Source organism: Bolinopsis microptera, chromosome 3 (genome assembly GCF_026151205.1).
Source record: "Bolinopsis microptera isolate Bmic1 chromosome 3, MBARI_Bmic_1.0, whole genome shotgun sequence".
NCBI classification, from domain to species: domain Eukaryota; kingdom Metazoa; phylum Ctenophora; class Tentaculata; order Lobata; family Bolinopsidae; genus Bolinopsis; species Bolinopsis microptera.
In genome coordinates, this window is record NC_087074.1 from 19236165 (window position 1) to 19252583 (window position 16419).

General features: G+C 42.8%; 1 protein-coding gene across 1 annotated transcript; it reads left to right on the top strand.

Annotated features, from left to right (window-relative positions):
• The first annotated feature begins 4821 nt into the window (after nucleotides 1-4821).
• Nucleotides 4822-16323, top strand: LOC134813297 (zinc finger protein Xfin-like). The gene is made up of 3 exons (XM_063820986.1): nucleotides 4822-4892; nucleotides 5089-5145; nucleotides 8567-16323. Exon 3 carries the CDS (start codon nucleotides 12386-12388, stop codon nucleotides 16103-16105), a length of 3720 nt encoding a protein of 1239 aa, XP_063677056.1. The 5' UTR covers nucleotides 4822-4892; nucleotides 5089-5145; nucleotides 8567-12385; the 3' UTR covers nucleotides 16106-16323.
• Nucleotides 16324-16419: the final 96 nt, after the last annotated feature.

The window sequence follows — 16419 nt, forward strand, 5'->3', positions numbered from 1 at the left end:
TACGTTCATGATGTGTTCTAAACGTCATGCTAAGAGTGAATTAGAGTAAACTCTGATGACTGTGTCATGACTGGTATTGACTATTGACTTATTGCTCAAAGATCTTAGGGGAAACACTTGGTTTTTCAAGGTGAAAAGTGTTTAGTCATGAACATTGAACATGGTAGAATGAAGAAAGAACATCAGACCTTATATAGATGATCTTATAAAATGTTATTAAATCACCGACTTAAACTGTAAAAATCGTCGAGTCTCTTGATGAAAAATCATAACATACAAATTTAAAAATGAAAAATACGGAAGTTTTAGAATGGTCCTCACTCCGTCTGTATTGGCTACACATTCCATTTATCATACAGCATTCCTATTGATCAATAAACATGGATTTAAAATCAACCATCGTCGTCTAAACAGAACTAATTTTCGAAGGTCCTGACTTGGTCTTATTGTGTATCCGTAGAAACGGACCAGTACTGATCCAGTGCTGATAGTGGTTAAAATAGTAAAATTTAATTAGTCTAACTCCGTTATCGGGTGAAGTGGCTATGTGAAGTGCTTCTGCTGTCAGTTTTAAAGTGGACCTCATACATTCTAAACACGAAACTCAATCTGTCTTGTAAAACTGCTTTTACTAAATGATTTGTTGATATCTTAAATCTAATCCGGCCACTTTCGTGTTTTTTAATTGAATTTAGACCGATGAGCACAATTCTGGGTTATCAAACTAACCGATAGAAAACTAAAAAAATGCACACTCGAATAGAAATTAATTTCAATTGATTGTCAGAACACGTTGAGATGCTAAAAATACTTTAACAGTTTGTGCCGAGTGTTATAGCAGAACAGTACAACATCACACACTTTACACTGTACATGGGACGTTTCGTAACATTGAAAAAACACTAATTTTTAAAGAGATCTGCCACAGAGTGCATTGTTCGAAGATGAGACCATTCACCATGCCACAAAGATGTTATACAGCAGTAGCTATTGATAATTGTCTGCAAGTGCGTATTACCGGGTGGGTGGCAAATCAATTTGACACCCAGAAAGACACACGTTCTGCTGGATAGACTTCATCTAATGCAATGTAATAATTTCCACGTAATGTTTTACGACCTAGCGAGTGTTTATGGAATGTTCTCCGGGATTCAAATTAGCTATCACTGCTACCTGTCATAATTTGAATGGCAAATTGTTAATTTATATGAGAATACATGTTGCGGGTTCATGTAATTACGATGAATTGTATTACGTGGTGTAGAAATGCTTAATGAAGTGTAGTGAATGTGATGGATGTAAAACCGTCTCTGCACTGAAGCAGTGTGAGACTTTTCGCTCGCTTTAAAAGTTCAGCAGATCCGATTTTCTCCTGATTCCCCCCGTTTCAACCCCAAGGTCCCAACCTGATACCCACGTTCCAGCCAGCCGCAGGGTTACAACCTCACATTCCAGTACAAGGACCCTTTATACCCTCTTAAACACAGGCTATTACCCCACAGCAGCACCACGCTACCACAACGTGTACTGTTATCTTGGAGCACAAAAGAGTCTCTCAGCACTCTATTACTGGACTGCTACAGCACCCTCTCTCTCTTTCTCCACCCCCTCCCTCTCTCCCTCTCTCTCTCCTCCCAACACAAAGACCAGTCCGCGTCAGGTCATCATCTCCCGACCAGGCCCCTCCAAATATAATGTCTTTTTCTTTGAGTTACATAATATGCTCAATTTCCAGCTCTGGCTGTTGTCTCTGACTGTGTAGCGCAATGTAATTAGCGGGGTATACAGAGCTCTCAGTTCTCTCTCTCTCTCCCTCTCTCCCAGTTGAGGGCAGCCTCGTATTATAGAGTAGACCGCGTGGTTACACGTAAAGCTGGGCCACCACGAGGTCTATTGTCCGTGTGTTGGCTGGAGGTGTCGTGTGATGATGTGAGCAGTTTGATATCGCACTCTCACCCGATAGAGAGCTTCTTTCTGGAATGTTAGAATGTTTGTGTCATTGTCTCTCTCTCTCTCTCTCTCTCTCTCTCTCTCTCTCTCTCTCTCTCTCTCTCTCTCTCTCTCTCTCTCTCTCTCTCTCTCTCTCTCTCTCTCTCTCTCTCTCTCTCTCTCTCTCTCTCTCTCTCTCTCTCTCTCTCTCTCTCTCTCTCTCTCTCTCTCTCTCTCTCTCTCTCTCTCTCTCTCTCTCTCTCTCTCTCTCTCTCTCTCTCTCTCTCTCTCTCTCTCTCTCTCTCTCTCTCTCTCTCTCTCTCTCTCTCTCTCTCTCTCTCTCTCTCTCTCTCTCTCTCTCTCTCTCTCTCTCTCTCTCTCTCTCTCTCTCTCTCTCTCTCTCTCTCTCTCTCTCTCTCTCTCTCTCTCTCTCTCTCTCTCTCTCTCTCTCTCTCTCTCTCTCTCTCTCTCTCTCTCTCTCTCTCTCTCTCTCTCTCACTCTCTCTCTCACTGAAAGTTGGGGCCTGGAGCTGAGCGAGGGAGAGCGTTAACTTGTTCCGTGTCTGGAACAAGGGAGTCAGATGGGGTGGATGACAAATGAACTGTTCTTAGTTACCGAGCGAGGGAGAGAGAGAGAGAGTGTTTGAGTGAGGAAGAATAGTGCGAGGGAGGGAGGGAGAGTGTTTGAGTGAGGGAGAATAGTGCGAGGGAGAGAGAGAGAGTGTTTGAGTGAGGGAGAATAGTGCAAGGGAGGGAGGGAGAGTCTGAAGACATGTCATCCATCTGGCCGCTATCTACCAGGAAATGGTGTATTAATAATGAAGTTCAGCTGAGGAGAGCCAGGCAGGGCCGCATTCCAAACCCTTTTCATGCATGTTGAGTTTAACACTTCCGCTCCAGCCCACTGCAGTACATGTTCGCCGTGTACATTGCTCTAGCTGTTCTTGTGGGGGTACGGTGCACATCGGAGCTTGTGTCCAACGGTTTGTTGTGACGTTATACGGCGACTGGAACCAGGTACTGGGAAATAGGTACTGGAACCAGGTACTGGAAAATAGGTACTGGGAACCAGGTACTGGGAACCAGGTACTGGGAACCAGGTACTGGGAAATAGGTACCTACTGGGAAATAGGTACTGGAACCAGGTACTGGAACCAGGTACTGGGAAATAGGTACTGGAAAATAGGTACTGGAACCAGGTACTGGAACCAGGTACTGGAAAATAGGATGGGTATATTTCTATTAATTTTGAATTACTGGCCACATCATCAAATTATATCAGTCTCTTTAGTTGGTCCCCACAAATCAATGTTTGTTTATTCAAAAAATCAAATTTAAGTGATGAACTAAATTTGGTCGCTCTAACACAAACAACAAATGTTTGGCCGTGTAGAACTATTTGTTTTATACTACCATGCCAATGGCGAGGAATGTGAATCATCACACAGATTTTCACTCTGCGCTATATCGTCTCCAGACATGCAGTAGGAATGAGGCTGAAGAAACTTCTTCTGATTCCTATTATAATAGGCACACCGACACCACCAAGCTACAAATGACAGGATGTGCCGCTGTCGGAATGTACAGCGCCCTGTAGAACTAATATTTCAAGAGGTGTTCCCATACGCCATATACCGCACATTGTAACCTGAGCCAATCTAGAGACGGCTTACTTTTCTCTACCGCAACATGTACTGTTATAACAGGTAATAACGGCGGAACTAGGTAAAGTCTGCAGCCTCCCATCTCATGGCTTGTCATGATCAACACAGTCAAGAGAGCTTGCTTCCTTTGTTCCATTTAACATTCAACACCTTACTTCTTTTGTTTTGGAAACACGGGTCCTTATAATTTTGAGCTATGAATATTTTATACATGGTACGTCCCGAATCAGTAGTAACAACAGGGGCTCACAATTCTCCGTTTCAATTGTCCTGAAACTGACCCAACGGGATTACCACATGCGAGTATATGGGAGCCTAATGCGGTGGAATTTATAGTTTGTTACACTGGTGGACGGGATGCTGGGTGTATGTTATTGTTATCATGGGGTGGCCCCTTTTAACAGAAGGGAGTCTCTACTGCTTTCTATTTCTAGTGTGTAGAGAGAGAGAGAGGTATCCTTAGTGATGATTCTGTGCTGTATACAGTCATGTAGCGTAGGTCGGGGAAACAGATATTATATAGAGCTGCTCTCCAAAAAGTACAGATATTATAGCAAGGTGTTCTGAAAGTTGAAGATGTCGTCGAATGAAACGTTTAAAGTTTGGCAACATGTTCATGATTCTATCAAAATTTCATTTAACTTCTTATGTTTGGCTCGTCGATTTAATTTGCTGAGAGGTTCGTTCGGTTGTTATACAAAAACCTATTACTAATTCTATCCATAAAAAACAACGTTTGTATTTATCGTTCTTTCCTTCTGAATCATTTACATTTCACGTTAACATGCCATTTGGTGAGTAAGCCGTAGAAATTGGGGCAGTTTCTGCTTCACCGTTTATAATTTATTAGTAATATAAGTCGTATTTTCGGTGACTCTAGAAACTGATCTTCAGTTCCAGTCGGAATATTGTCATCTCAGCATTTAAAGTGTTCCGTATCAGTACTTCACTAATTTACATTCACCGGCATTCAATCGCGAAGTCTTAGTCTCAGCATCATACAATTCTTCGAAGATCATCTTTAAATTTAGCATAATGGACGCAGTACGACCGGTTAGAGAATAGAGCTCGCCAATAAAGCAATTTCGGTAGACTCGACATTTCCTTACAATTTGTAAATAAAGTATTGAGCAGTGCGCTTCGAGTATGACGACGCGCACGACGCGCGTTAGTCACGTGTCTGCATATTTATTTGTCACGTGTCGTTCTAACAATCTTCTACTTGAACAGCTGATGTCGAGAAAATAGCATACAAGAGAACGGTCAGATACGTTGGTTGCTGAAGACTGTTGCTCTCCCGTAAGTGCTACTTCGCTAGTCCTTAGAATGCATTTCTGACAGTTGCTGCTATGTAAAACATTCAGCATATTCCTTACTCGTGGAGACAAAGGACTGTGAACGATTACATGGATTATCTGCATGTTGTAAGGTCAAATATTTAAATCCTACACAGATTGATTTCTTCAAGAGCAAAATATCAACATTATTTATCCAGGTGGCGGAGCAGGACGACCAGGAATTGCTTCATTTCTCATCCATATAAGATTCAAAGGTAATTAAGCTCGCCGATCTAGTGTGAACGTTAATCACGATATTTTGATGTAACAAGTATATTCTAAAGTTATTGTTGTTGTTGTTAGTTTGAAGAACATGTGGCCCAGATTGAACCAGTCCTCGTAATTAAGGAGCCGTTGTATACAACCGATAGTAATAATTCATCAGAAACAAGTCACTCCATATCGCTGCTCGTCGAAACCTTTTGTCACGCCAGCTTCTTGACTGAGTTTCAGACAATCAGCGAGAAAAGTTTTTTGGTGAATTGGCCTATTATTGGTCTCGACCACATGCACAGTTAAACTAGAGTTGGCCGGCATCTTTCAAAGGGTATTCTTAAGAGATTTAAAACATAACTTGTCAACGATTTGCTATGGAACAGACCTAAACATCTCCTTCATACGGAAATTGGGATGGAGAATTGACTCCGACGAAAACTTGCACGAACGTAATCTCTTTTCAAGTGAACTGTCCAAAACAATATCCATTACAAGCCCACATATGTCAACAGAATCGGACTTGCAGACTGATAGGGAGTGCACTGACTGAAAATTAGTTTTGACGCCAGACTGCGATTAGCCTATTAGCATGCAGCGTTGCGAAAAACAGTCAAATTCACATATCGCGTTCATGCCTGCATGGACAAATTCGCAACACCTCGCCAGTTCTTAAGTCTAACAGTTTTTAAGTATACTGTTAACTGTAAGTACTGATACTGATGCAAAATGGGAGTTGCCAGGGCTTGTAAGGTATAACTTGTAGTGCTTAGTTTTATTTATATTGCGACAATTTTTAAACACGTAATATTAATTCAACGACTATTATTGAAAATGTGGCTGCTGAAATTCACTTTTAAAGCTACTATCCAGTATCCATGCTTGATACATTTTACTGCAAAAGTAAGTACTAACTTCAAATCGCAGTACACTCACGTAATGTGAAACTAACCTCTGTAACTTGCCCTGTATGTGTACTGTAAGCTGCTCAAATATCTAACTTTCTCATAAATATCAATAACGTACATATTATGATGGTCTAATCCAAAATTCGGAAGATGTACCATGTAATGACTAATGACGCCGTTTCAATTTTCACTTGGCAGTTCATAGTTTTCCGCTCATTGGGATATCGTTCGCGTTCACTATTCTAGCAAATAATGAATTTGAAAGCAACTGATACTAGATAAACTTAGTTAACATATTCTCTTAATTCATCCTGGAAATGAGACAGTATATTTTAACACCTATAGTGATCAGTAATGATCACAAACAGTAGATATAAGCTTCAACACCGGCTCTCTTACTATCAGCCCATGAATAACACGTCAAAACGTTGGCAACGTCTTGTATAACATACTTATATACTGTACCCATGAAAATATTCCCAGTGCACAATGTATAGTATATTATACATTGTACACTGCCTGACCATGGTAAGATAACATTGGCATCTTTAATCTTTGTCCTGTAAAGGGGGGCTATCCACGGTGGACAGAATACATCATTAACTGTGTTGCTTTGCGGTGAACTTATGATGTAAACCTCGCTGCACAGAAATGAAATGGCATGTTGACATTCTGAAGCGAGATCACAAATATTTGGCGTGCGTCCTATTTAAGAAGAGCAATTAAGTCAAATTCCGGCGATAAACCGTTTCCTAGCAATTTGTGCTTTCCTAACAACAATTTTGGCAAGGGTTCATAATTAGGTTAGCCCTCCCCAACAATACCCGTACCATCCACCAATTGTCACAAAATTGTGGATTTCATCACGTAACCATTTTTATTGGCCAGAAAACCCTCCCAACCATCAGCACCTCGCCGTTAAAAAAATTGTTCACCCAATCCTCAAACTCCACCCCATAACCACTAACCAGGTACCAAAATAGCATATCAAAATAAATACTAAATAGTATCCCTCAATTTAGATTTTAGACACAATTTTACGGTGCCCGTCGGCAACTCAGTGAAGTTTTCTCCAGTGTTTCTGCAGTTTTTCCGCGGGGCGAAAAGATAAACGATTTTGTCATTTTTCTCCATTACGTAAAATGTTCTTTACTCAATTTTCCGAGAAATGCCATAAAGTCGTAGCTAAAATAGTTACAATTTGACATATTATGTAGGCCTAGGCCTACCTTAGGACTTCACGGCGGAGTGAGAGAGACTGGAGCCGTCCAGTAGATTTACGCTCATGTGCCTACGCCCATGCTTGTCATTGCCAGATGTTGTTGACTGCTTGTGGTGACGGGGAATCTATTTTTAGTAGAAGAAAATGTTGTCCGGGATCGACATTATTCACCATTCATCCCCGGAATTTCAAAAGTGGATGAGTTAAGTGGCCATTACATTATCTCTAAATGTTGATGATATCTGCTGGATGTGCGTCATAGTTGTACCACCAAATTCGCTTTCATATTTTTCGTCTATTAGTTTGTCCATTATTGTAGATTAACTCTTAACTCCTAATCAAAAACTGCACAGTACACATCTTATCTAGGTTTATAGCCGGGAAAATGTATGCACCTTGACTCGGTCTCTCTAGTACTGTATTAGCATCTAGGTTTTGAAAGAAAAAAATTAATTCGATTCTATGAGCCAGAAATAATAACCTCTTGTCACTGCCACGTTTCTCAGTGCGACATTTATTGGTCGATAAACTGGCCTACTGACAAATTCCTGTTCTGGACATTGGACAACATAATTATTATTGACAAATTCATGCTGTAAAAGTTCAGATTACATTACAGAGGTAACATGTAGGTTCGATAATATTTTGTTAATAGTGCGATTCCGCATATGCCTAGATTTTTTATGTGCGGCAAATATTTACCCAAACAAAAGCAATTAAGCTGAACAATTCGCTAAATTCGCAGCCTTTTGGCAATTTTAGGTTGGATTATCCAACAGCGTAGTATATAACGTTGCCTTACATGATATTTGTGTTTAACTTATAATAAGGTTAATGTCTTACACTGAGTGTCCTGTTAATTCATGATGTCTAAATATAAATTACCCTCATAGAAGTTTTGTGACCGTTAGGCAGGATGGCTGGGGTTAGTTGAGCTGGTCGTCAGCATAATGGAGTATTCAATATTGTAACTTTACAAAATAAGATTCCAACACATTGTGTGTATAAGATAAAGGGCCATGAATTAAGTTCCAGCTTGATGAGTTATTCATTTGCAAAAATTCACCCTCTTTTGTTTTTTAAATTAAACATCGATAATACTGAAAGTCGTTGCATTATCAACTTGTCATCTGATAGTAATAAGAGTAATGAACTTTCTGTGACTCCGTACCCACCGCACTTATACATTGCATCTGGTTCAGAACGTCACGCGTCTTATTTACCCCATACTTCCAGTCTAATTTACATAATAGTCTTACTCAGCAATTATTACTAACGTCTCTTCCTCTTCAGGTCGTGGGAGAAATGGAGGTGTCCGGGTCCTCAGGACTGTCCCTGCTCATGTCAGCTTACACTGAGTCCGCTCCTTCTTCCCCCGAGTCAGTTTACCAAGATACTCTGGAGGACAAAAGTGATCCGGAGTTTAGTGAAGAGAGGGGTTCGTCTTCAGCTTTTGAAGGATCCTCTCAGGACGAGGATGGAACAGAGGGTGCGAAGAAGCAGGAGGTTGTGGAAGAGGAGGTTGAGGAAATGACTGAGGATATGTTTGAAAGTTATGATGGCTTCATTGATACTCCTCCTAATAGTGTCAAATCAAACAAGCACACTCCTCATCGACATTCAATTTACGCAACGAAGGTCGTCGAACCGAAAGTTTCGGTAAAGACACTGGAGGAGACGAAAGTGAAGACACCTTTAGCTTTGGAGAATGGTGGTTTTGTTAGAATTGTTGAGTCTGATGATTCCCCTGCCGTGTCAGAACAGATGAGCGAGACTATGGAGGTAGTGGAGGAAGAAGAGGTAGTGGAGGGAGTCTCGGTTAAAACAGTTCAAGAGATATTTGCTGATGAAGGAGAGTTCACTTTAAATGATGAAACTGCCATGCAGGATTCCAAGGTGCCGGTATATCAAAGCAATGATGCGAATCCGGGATGTTCCTCACAAGACGAAGAAGAAGTGATGTCGATTAACAAGTCCTCCTTCTCCAGGAACAACTCCCTTGGATCCATTGCTTCCTCAGCTAGAGTTGATGACTTTTTCAGTTTCACTCAGGAAGACAGCATGTCTTCACTCAGCCAGGACTCAGATGCATATAATGGAATGCAACGTCATGATTCAACCCTCTCTATGATATCATCTACACCAATAATAAAGGAAGAGCTCATCGAGTACACTGACGGAGCTGGGCAGTATTTCTATGTCCCTCCTGACGAGTCTGTTGACGCGTTTAAACCAGATGGACCCACTTATCTTCCAGAACAAGAATTTACTGCTCTAGATGCGAGCATTCAGGAGGGAATTGTATGGAATAAAAGTGACTACAACTTCTCATCTGTGCTCCATAACTTGGGCCTCGTTCACAAGGATGCTGCTGAGAGTATCTCTAAACTCCCCGCAATCCAACGTAGCAAACTATCTGTTCTGCTGAAAAGCTGGTCAAGTCAGAGGTCCTTCACTGACTGTCTTATCGAGATGACTGATTGTGATCATTTCTACGATCCCATCGGTTACGATACCGTATTGGTCACGGATCCTTGCATGTCTGCAAAATATGACTTCCTCTCCGACGGTATGCATCAGGACGAAGTTGAGCGGAAACAGTTGGACGAGTTTTATAACTTCACTGAAGAAAAGTCCTTCTTTTTCCAAAAGTGTAAAGTGTGCAGCAAGCTTTTCTCCAACACCTTCGGTTTGCGGCAACACATCGCTCACATGCATCCGGGGATTAATATGGATGACATATTGAAGAAAGACGAGGGAATATTTTCTTGTTTAAAATGCAAGAAAACATTCAATTCTCAAGCTCGGCTCAAAAAGCATTTTCAGAAAAGTCACATACCTAAAGCCTCAACTGACATGAACTTCAAGTGCTCGCACTGCGGGGAATATTTCAAGACCCGAGTGCTTCTTCATCGTCACACCTCGGAGAAGCACAGGAACCGCACCAAGACTGAAGCAGCTGAATTGCACGAGCCGTGGTCTTGTGAAATGTGCAAGAGCATCTTTTATAAGAAGTCCAACTTCCTGAAGCATATGCAAAAAGTGCATGGCAAAATGAAAGTTTCAGAACGTCTGCTCAATTCAGCAAAGCTGTCAGCGCAACTTTCAGCCCAGCTTGTAATCCAAAAGCAGAGGGAACAATCGTCTCCTAAACCTACCAGGATTAAAGATGAACCGAAAGAAAAGAGAACATCATCGAGGTCGTCCAAGAAACTCGAATTCTCTGAAGATGACCTCCCTGAAAAGAAAAAACCTTCCAGCCAGAGATCAACCCCGGTTCCTACAGAAATCAAAGTGGAAGAGAAGCCAGAACCAGTGATTGTGAAACCGATTGAACTGTCTCCAGATAAAGAGACCAAGGTGAACGAAATCAATGTGACCTGCCTCTTCTGCAAGCTTTGTTTTGTTTCCTACACGGATCTTCAGCTTCATTGTGCAGACGTTCATCGCGAGGCCAACAAGATAATACTCTTGAAAATGTTTACCATCATCGGTTCCCAACCTCATGGTATCAATTTCCAGTGCATACTGTGCACCAAGATCTCGCCAACCCCGCCTATTGCACTAGGCCACCTTGAGAATGTCCATCTTAGCGATCACCCGGAAATCTCTGATAACACAGAGAAACCAAGTCCCCCAGTTGAGAAACCCTCTTACATCAGTCCCAAACTCACTGATTTCGACGGTTTGTCTCTTATGTGTAGGTTCTGCCAGAAGACATTCAAAAACTCGAAGATAAAGCGGAAACATGAGAAGTCTGTGCACAACGACCAGTCTATTGTGTGTTTCTACTGCTTCATACCGATCCTGAATAGGACCGAGCTGACCAAACACATTAAAACAGAACACAGTGGGTCTAAAAGCTTGTTCAAGTGTCGCTGGTGCGATGCCCACTTCACATCAATCCCCAAGAGGTGCTCTCATATGAAGGAGTTCCATTCCAGCGATGTTGCCAACATCACAAACCGCACTGCTTCCCCCCTGAAACCAGTGACGGTCACTCCAGAGAAGTCAGCTGAGTCTCTGAAAGAAGAAAGTAACTTGTGTCCGAAATGTAACATATCCTTCCCTTCTCTTGAGCTGAAGAACAAACATGACCGTTACATCCACAATGAAGTTGAGATAAACTGCTTGTACTGTTTTTCCTCCTTTAAAAACAAGGAGTCTTTAATCCAACACATTGCGGTGTACCACCTCGCTTACCACAAGAAGCCATACAAGTGTAAGTGGTGTGAGATAACGTTCGAGACACTCTACCAGCGGAGCCTACACATGAAACACAGTCATGATGTCCTCTCAGCCTCAAGTTCTCCTGTCCCTGCATCCGCTCCAGCTACCCCTAATTCTGGCAATGATGAGAGTTTCTTGAACACTTCCTGTAACAAGTCACTGACTTTCTCTGATGAGTCACTTCGGCAGCCCTCCTCCGTGTTTCCTAAAGAAACCTCTAAGTTGGTGAGAAACTGTAGGTTCTGCGATGCTGAAGTAACAAGTATGATCCTCAAGAAGCATCTCATCGAACACCGACAGTGGGATCACTTTGTCTGCATATTTTGTGATAAGACAGTGCCAACCATCGGTGGCATCAAATCCCACATTCTGCGAAACCACCCCTTTATAACAACCAGGAAGATGGACCGGTCGAGCTGGGAAGTGACGACATTGAGCGAGTAGCTAGCATCGAGAGGTTACACAACTCGGACACTTCTTCAAGAGGGTGAATGTTGTTGGGATGAACGAGCCTCCTCCCCCGAGGATATCTCCAGAGTCGGAGATCATATTTCCTTGCCAGGTGTGCTTCTTCCTCTTCACCATCACCCATCATGTTGAGGATCACTGGAGAGTTCACAGCGATGAACCCAACGAAGAGTGGACCTGCACGTTATGCGACGAACAGTATGGAGAATTCAGAAGCTTCAAGTTTCACATTGAGATGCATCGAAACGATGCCTTCACCTTCGCACAATCCACTGTTGACATTCAAAATATTTGCGGGTTCTGCAACATTACCGTTGAGACCCAACAATCCTTGGATGGGCATATCTGATCCACAGATCAGTTGAACAGTTCAACTGTATCTTCTGCAAAGCCAAGTCTGGTACATTCCGTGATATGAAGGAGCACATAACTCAGAACCACATGAACACCCACGCCCTTCCAAACGACCCCTCCAGACACCTTAACGAGACTCCATTCAACAGTTCCACCTTCAAGTGTTCTGTTTGTTTGAAGCTCTGCAACAACCAGTTTAATCTAAACTCTCACACAAAAGCTCATATCCTTGGAGGAAAGCCCTGCAGTCTCTGTAATTTCAAGTTCAAAGACATGGCCACTCTGAAGAACCACCTGTTACTGGTTCATGGTGCAGCTGAGGAGTATATAGCTGCCTTGGAATCGAACACTGCGTCTAGAAGTGACGCCGTGGCAGACTACTGTGAACTGTGTGACAAGAGTTTTTCTTCACAGGGAAAGTTCCAGAAGCACAGAAAGGCTTGTCGTGATAGATTCAAGATCAAAAACTCAAATTCTCAAGACAATGCCCTGTACTCACTCCTTGAAAACAGTTCCTCTTCTGATAGATCTAGACAGAACTCTGAGATACAGCCCTCGGAAGGTAAATCAGTCCCTCCCGTTGTCACCATTACAGAGGACCACCAAGAGGCTTTTGACAATGAGTCGGAGAACGAGATGGGTGAGAGTATGAACCAGAGTGCATTGGACGAGCTTGAGAATCTGCCTATGGAAATTCCGATGAAGTCGACTACTGATGGTGCTCTCTGTCCTTCACTCCCAATCTCACCGCATAGCTACAATACAAGGAAAAGACCTAGACCTGAGTCTTATGCAAACATCATCCCTGCAAAGATGCTAACCATGCCTTATTCAGAATACTCTAGACAAAACTGCATCGTTCCTGTGCCAAAGAAGGAAATATCCCCTCCAAGAAAGATACCTGCAACAGCACCCCTTGCGCCACAGCATGAGATCACAAAGTCAGTGTCGGCTCTTAGTGGAACTCCGTCCATGGTCGCTAGATCCCCAAACACTGTCTCAGTCACTGATGTCAGTAATTCTCGGTCTGAAGATCCCCAGCCAGTCTCTGGAAGTGGAACTGAAACGATGTACTGTGATGTCTGCGAACTGAACTTCGCGTCCCACAAGCAACTCTACTGGCACAAACATACTAAGAGACACCTAGCAATGGAGTTGTTAGCTAAAGGACCTACCGCTGTGAGTCATGGCAAACATCTCTGCGATCAGTGCGATCAGGGATACAACTGCAAGAAGCAGCTCCATTGGCATAAGAAGATCGCCCATGATGGACGAACTAACATCGCAGAGATCGTTCTCCGTCAGCTTCCTCAGCCCCGTGTAGGTACTCTGAGGTCTCCAGATGCCTTGTCTGAAATCTTGTCAGACCCCATGGGTGGGAACTTGTCAGTTTTGTCAAAACTAGCTGATAATGACGTGTCGGTATCAATACAACCGTTTACAGAGACCAAGCCTATCATTGAAGATGATCATTCTGAGGTAGCAACTGAAACTCCTCATCAAACAAGCACCCCAATCAAACAAGAGATGGATTCAAGTTATTCCCTCGTTGACCACCCTCAAGACTTTTCCACAAATGCACTTGAAGAGATAGATGAATCTATTGTTTCTTCTAGGACGGAAGAAGCAGAAAATCTTCCACCTTTCGCTACCCCGGATAAGAGTCAATCTATTTTGGATGTAAGCAACAAGAAAAGAACGCCTGGTGTCCCGATTGCAGGTCCGTACGTCTGTGAACTGTGTAACCTTACTTACAAATCCCACAAACAGCTTTACAACCACAAGAGAACCTTATCTCACATCCAACTTGCTAAGAAGTATGATCCGGGATACATGGAAGTATACTACTCTTGCGATGAGTGCCACATCGACTTCCAATCTTACAAACAACTGTGGAACCATAAGAAATCCCTTCAGCACAAAGAGATCGCCGAGAAAATGTTGAATAACCCCAACTCTAATGCAGATCACTCAAAAGCCAGTTTTGGAGGTGAACGTGTCGATGGTGAGTCATCCCCGGAGACAAAAAAGAACTTTGTATGTCTAGACTGTGATTGTGTGTTTGAGGACAAAAAGCAGATGAAGTGGCATAAGAAAACCTGGAGCCACAAAACGATCACAATCGTGCCTCCTCCTAATGCAAAGCAGGAGCCTGAGAAACCGCCACCACCCAGAGAGCCGAGACTGCCTCCAAAATGCAGCCGAGGAATGATCTGCACCACTGAGAACCCTTGCAGACATCACGAGATCAAGGAGGAAAATGCCCCTTACTACTGCCAGGAATGCAAGTTACCTTTCAGAGCGCTTCGATCGTACACGGTCCACTGTAAGCAACATCTTAAAGAGGGCTTCAAGTGTACCCTGTGCAACCAGAAGTTTCAGTTCAAGAACTACAACAATGTCAAAAGACATCTCACCAATATTCACAAGATCTCTGGTGACAGGACGAAAAACTACATGGAGACTTTCCATAACTTTGACCAGAACGCGCAACCCTTGCGACATGTGAACCCAGATGATTTGGTGGAGGGTGTGGTTGTCGAGACTTCGGTGACAGAAACAAAAATCCCAGAGGACAGTGAGCCCATTCTGAATGAGTTGGAGAATGCTGAAATCTCGATATCGGAGCCTGCTAGTCCCCGCTCCAATATTTCCAGGAGCCCAGGATTTATCGAGGGGCTGCTTGTTGATGTTGGACTTTCTTTGGAGATCTGTGAACGAAAACCGGAGTGGATTGAAAGTGCCAAATGCAAGTTTTGTAAGATCGACTTCGAGAATGTCCCGGAGATGCTGCTCCATGCTCACGAGGAACACGATACGAACTACCACAAAGAGTTCCTCTCCCACTTCATCACCCCCGAAGATGCTGTCGATGAAATTTCATCTGATGAAGACGACAGTGATAGTGATGATTCCGATGAGTCTGATTTTGGGGCACTAACAGGTGACAGAGATCACGGTTTGAGTGATATGGAAGATGAGGAAGAGCCGCCTTCTTCAGAGGACGGAGCTGAGGCGATCTACCCAGCTATCAGAATCAAGAGACCTGGAGAATCATTGACAAACGGTGTTGTTAAGAAACAGAAGCTAGGTTTCAAAAACTCTGCTGCCAGTACTAGCAGCACGTTGGCGGTATCTTCAGCAGATTCAACGTCCCCTAACACTCCCGAACTGACTAGTACAAGTCCTGAAATACCAGACGAAATGTTTGGAGAAAGCGTTCATGGACCAAAGCGCCAATATGCCTGCATCCTGTGCAACACTGGATTTACAGTGTACTTAGCTTGGTGGTACCATTCCAAATTGGAACACAATTTCTCAAATGTTGGCTACTACGGAGGATGTGCAGAGAGCAAGTTACCCGGAAGTAACTATGAGTCTAGCTCCAAGAAGAATGTCAAGGCTGAGTGCCCGGAATGTCACGCAGTTTTCAACCAGCGTCTTCTCCTCGAAAACCACCTTAAAGTACACCGAAAACCAAAGATTTTCCAGTGTGATTTCTGCTGCAAGAAATTTAATTCCTGTAAGAACGCCTCTCGGCACCGCCTCAAATGTCACAGTGTTGTGGTGAACGGTCGGAAGTGCTATTTATGTAAGAGCTGTGAGAAGCACTTTCCACGTGCAGACGATCTGATTGAGCACGTGCAAGAGCAGCACGATTCGGCCCCACCCACGTTCTGCTGCGCAACTTGTGGGAAAGTCTACAACAAGGAATCAACCTTCGTTTCTCACATCAGAGAGTGTGAACCTGAATCAGGAAGTGGGAAGGCTAAGAGCTGAACTTTGCAGTGATTTTAATTTATAATTTAATTGGTTTTTAGCCCGCGTTTAGGATTGGAATTTTAACAACATTTTGTATAAAAACTCAATCGAACAATCACAGTGACAATAGGTTTGTAATCATCAGTAAGGTAAGCAGATAAACTACGAAATCTTTGGGGAACAAAGTGTTGAATTTTTATATTCTTGTGAACATAATTTTCGTGAGAGTAATGTCCGGTTAAAGATAGCTTCTCAGATTCTTAGAATTTATATTTCTGTTCCTTTATCCTAAGATGTTAAATGTCAGATTCATCATTATAGTTAACTTGATT

Excerpts from the sequence above, each read along its gene's own strand:
- LOC134813297 (XM_063820986.1), top strand. The coding sequence starts at position 12,386 with ATGAAGGAGCACATAACTCAGAACCACATGAACACCCACGCCCTTCCA.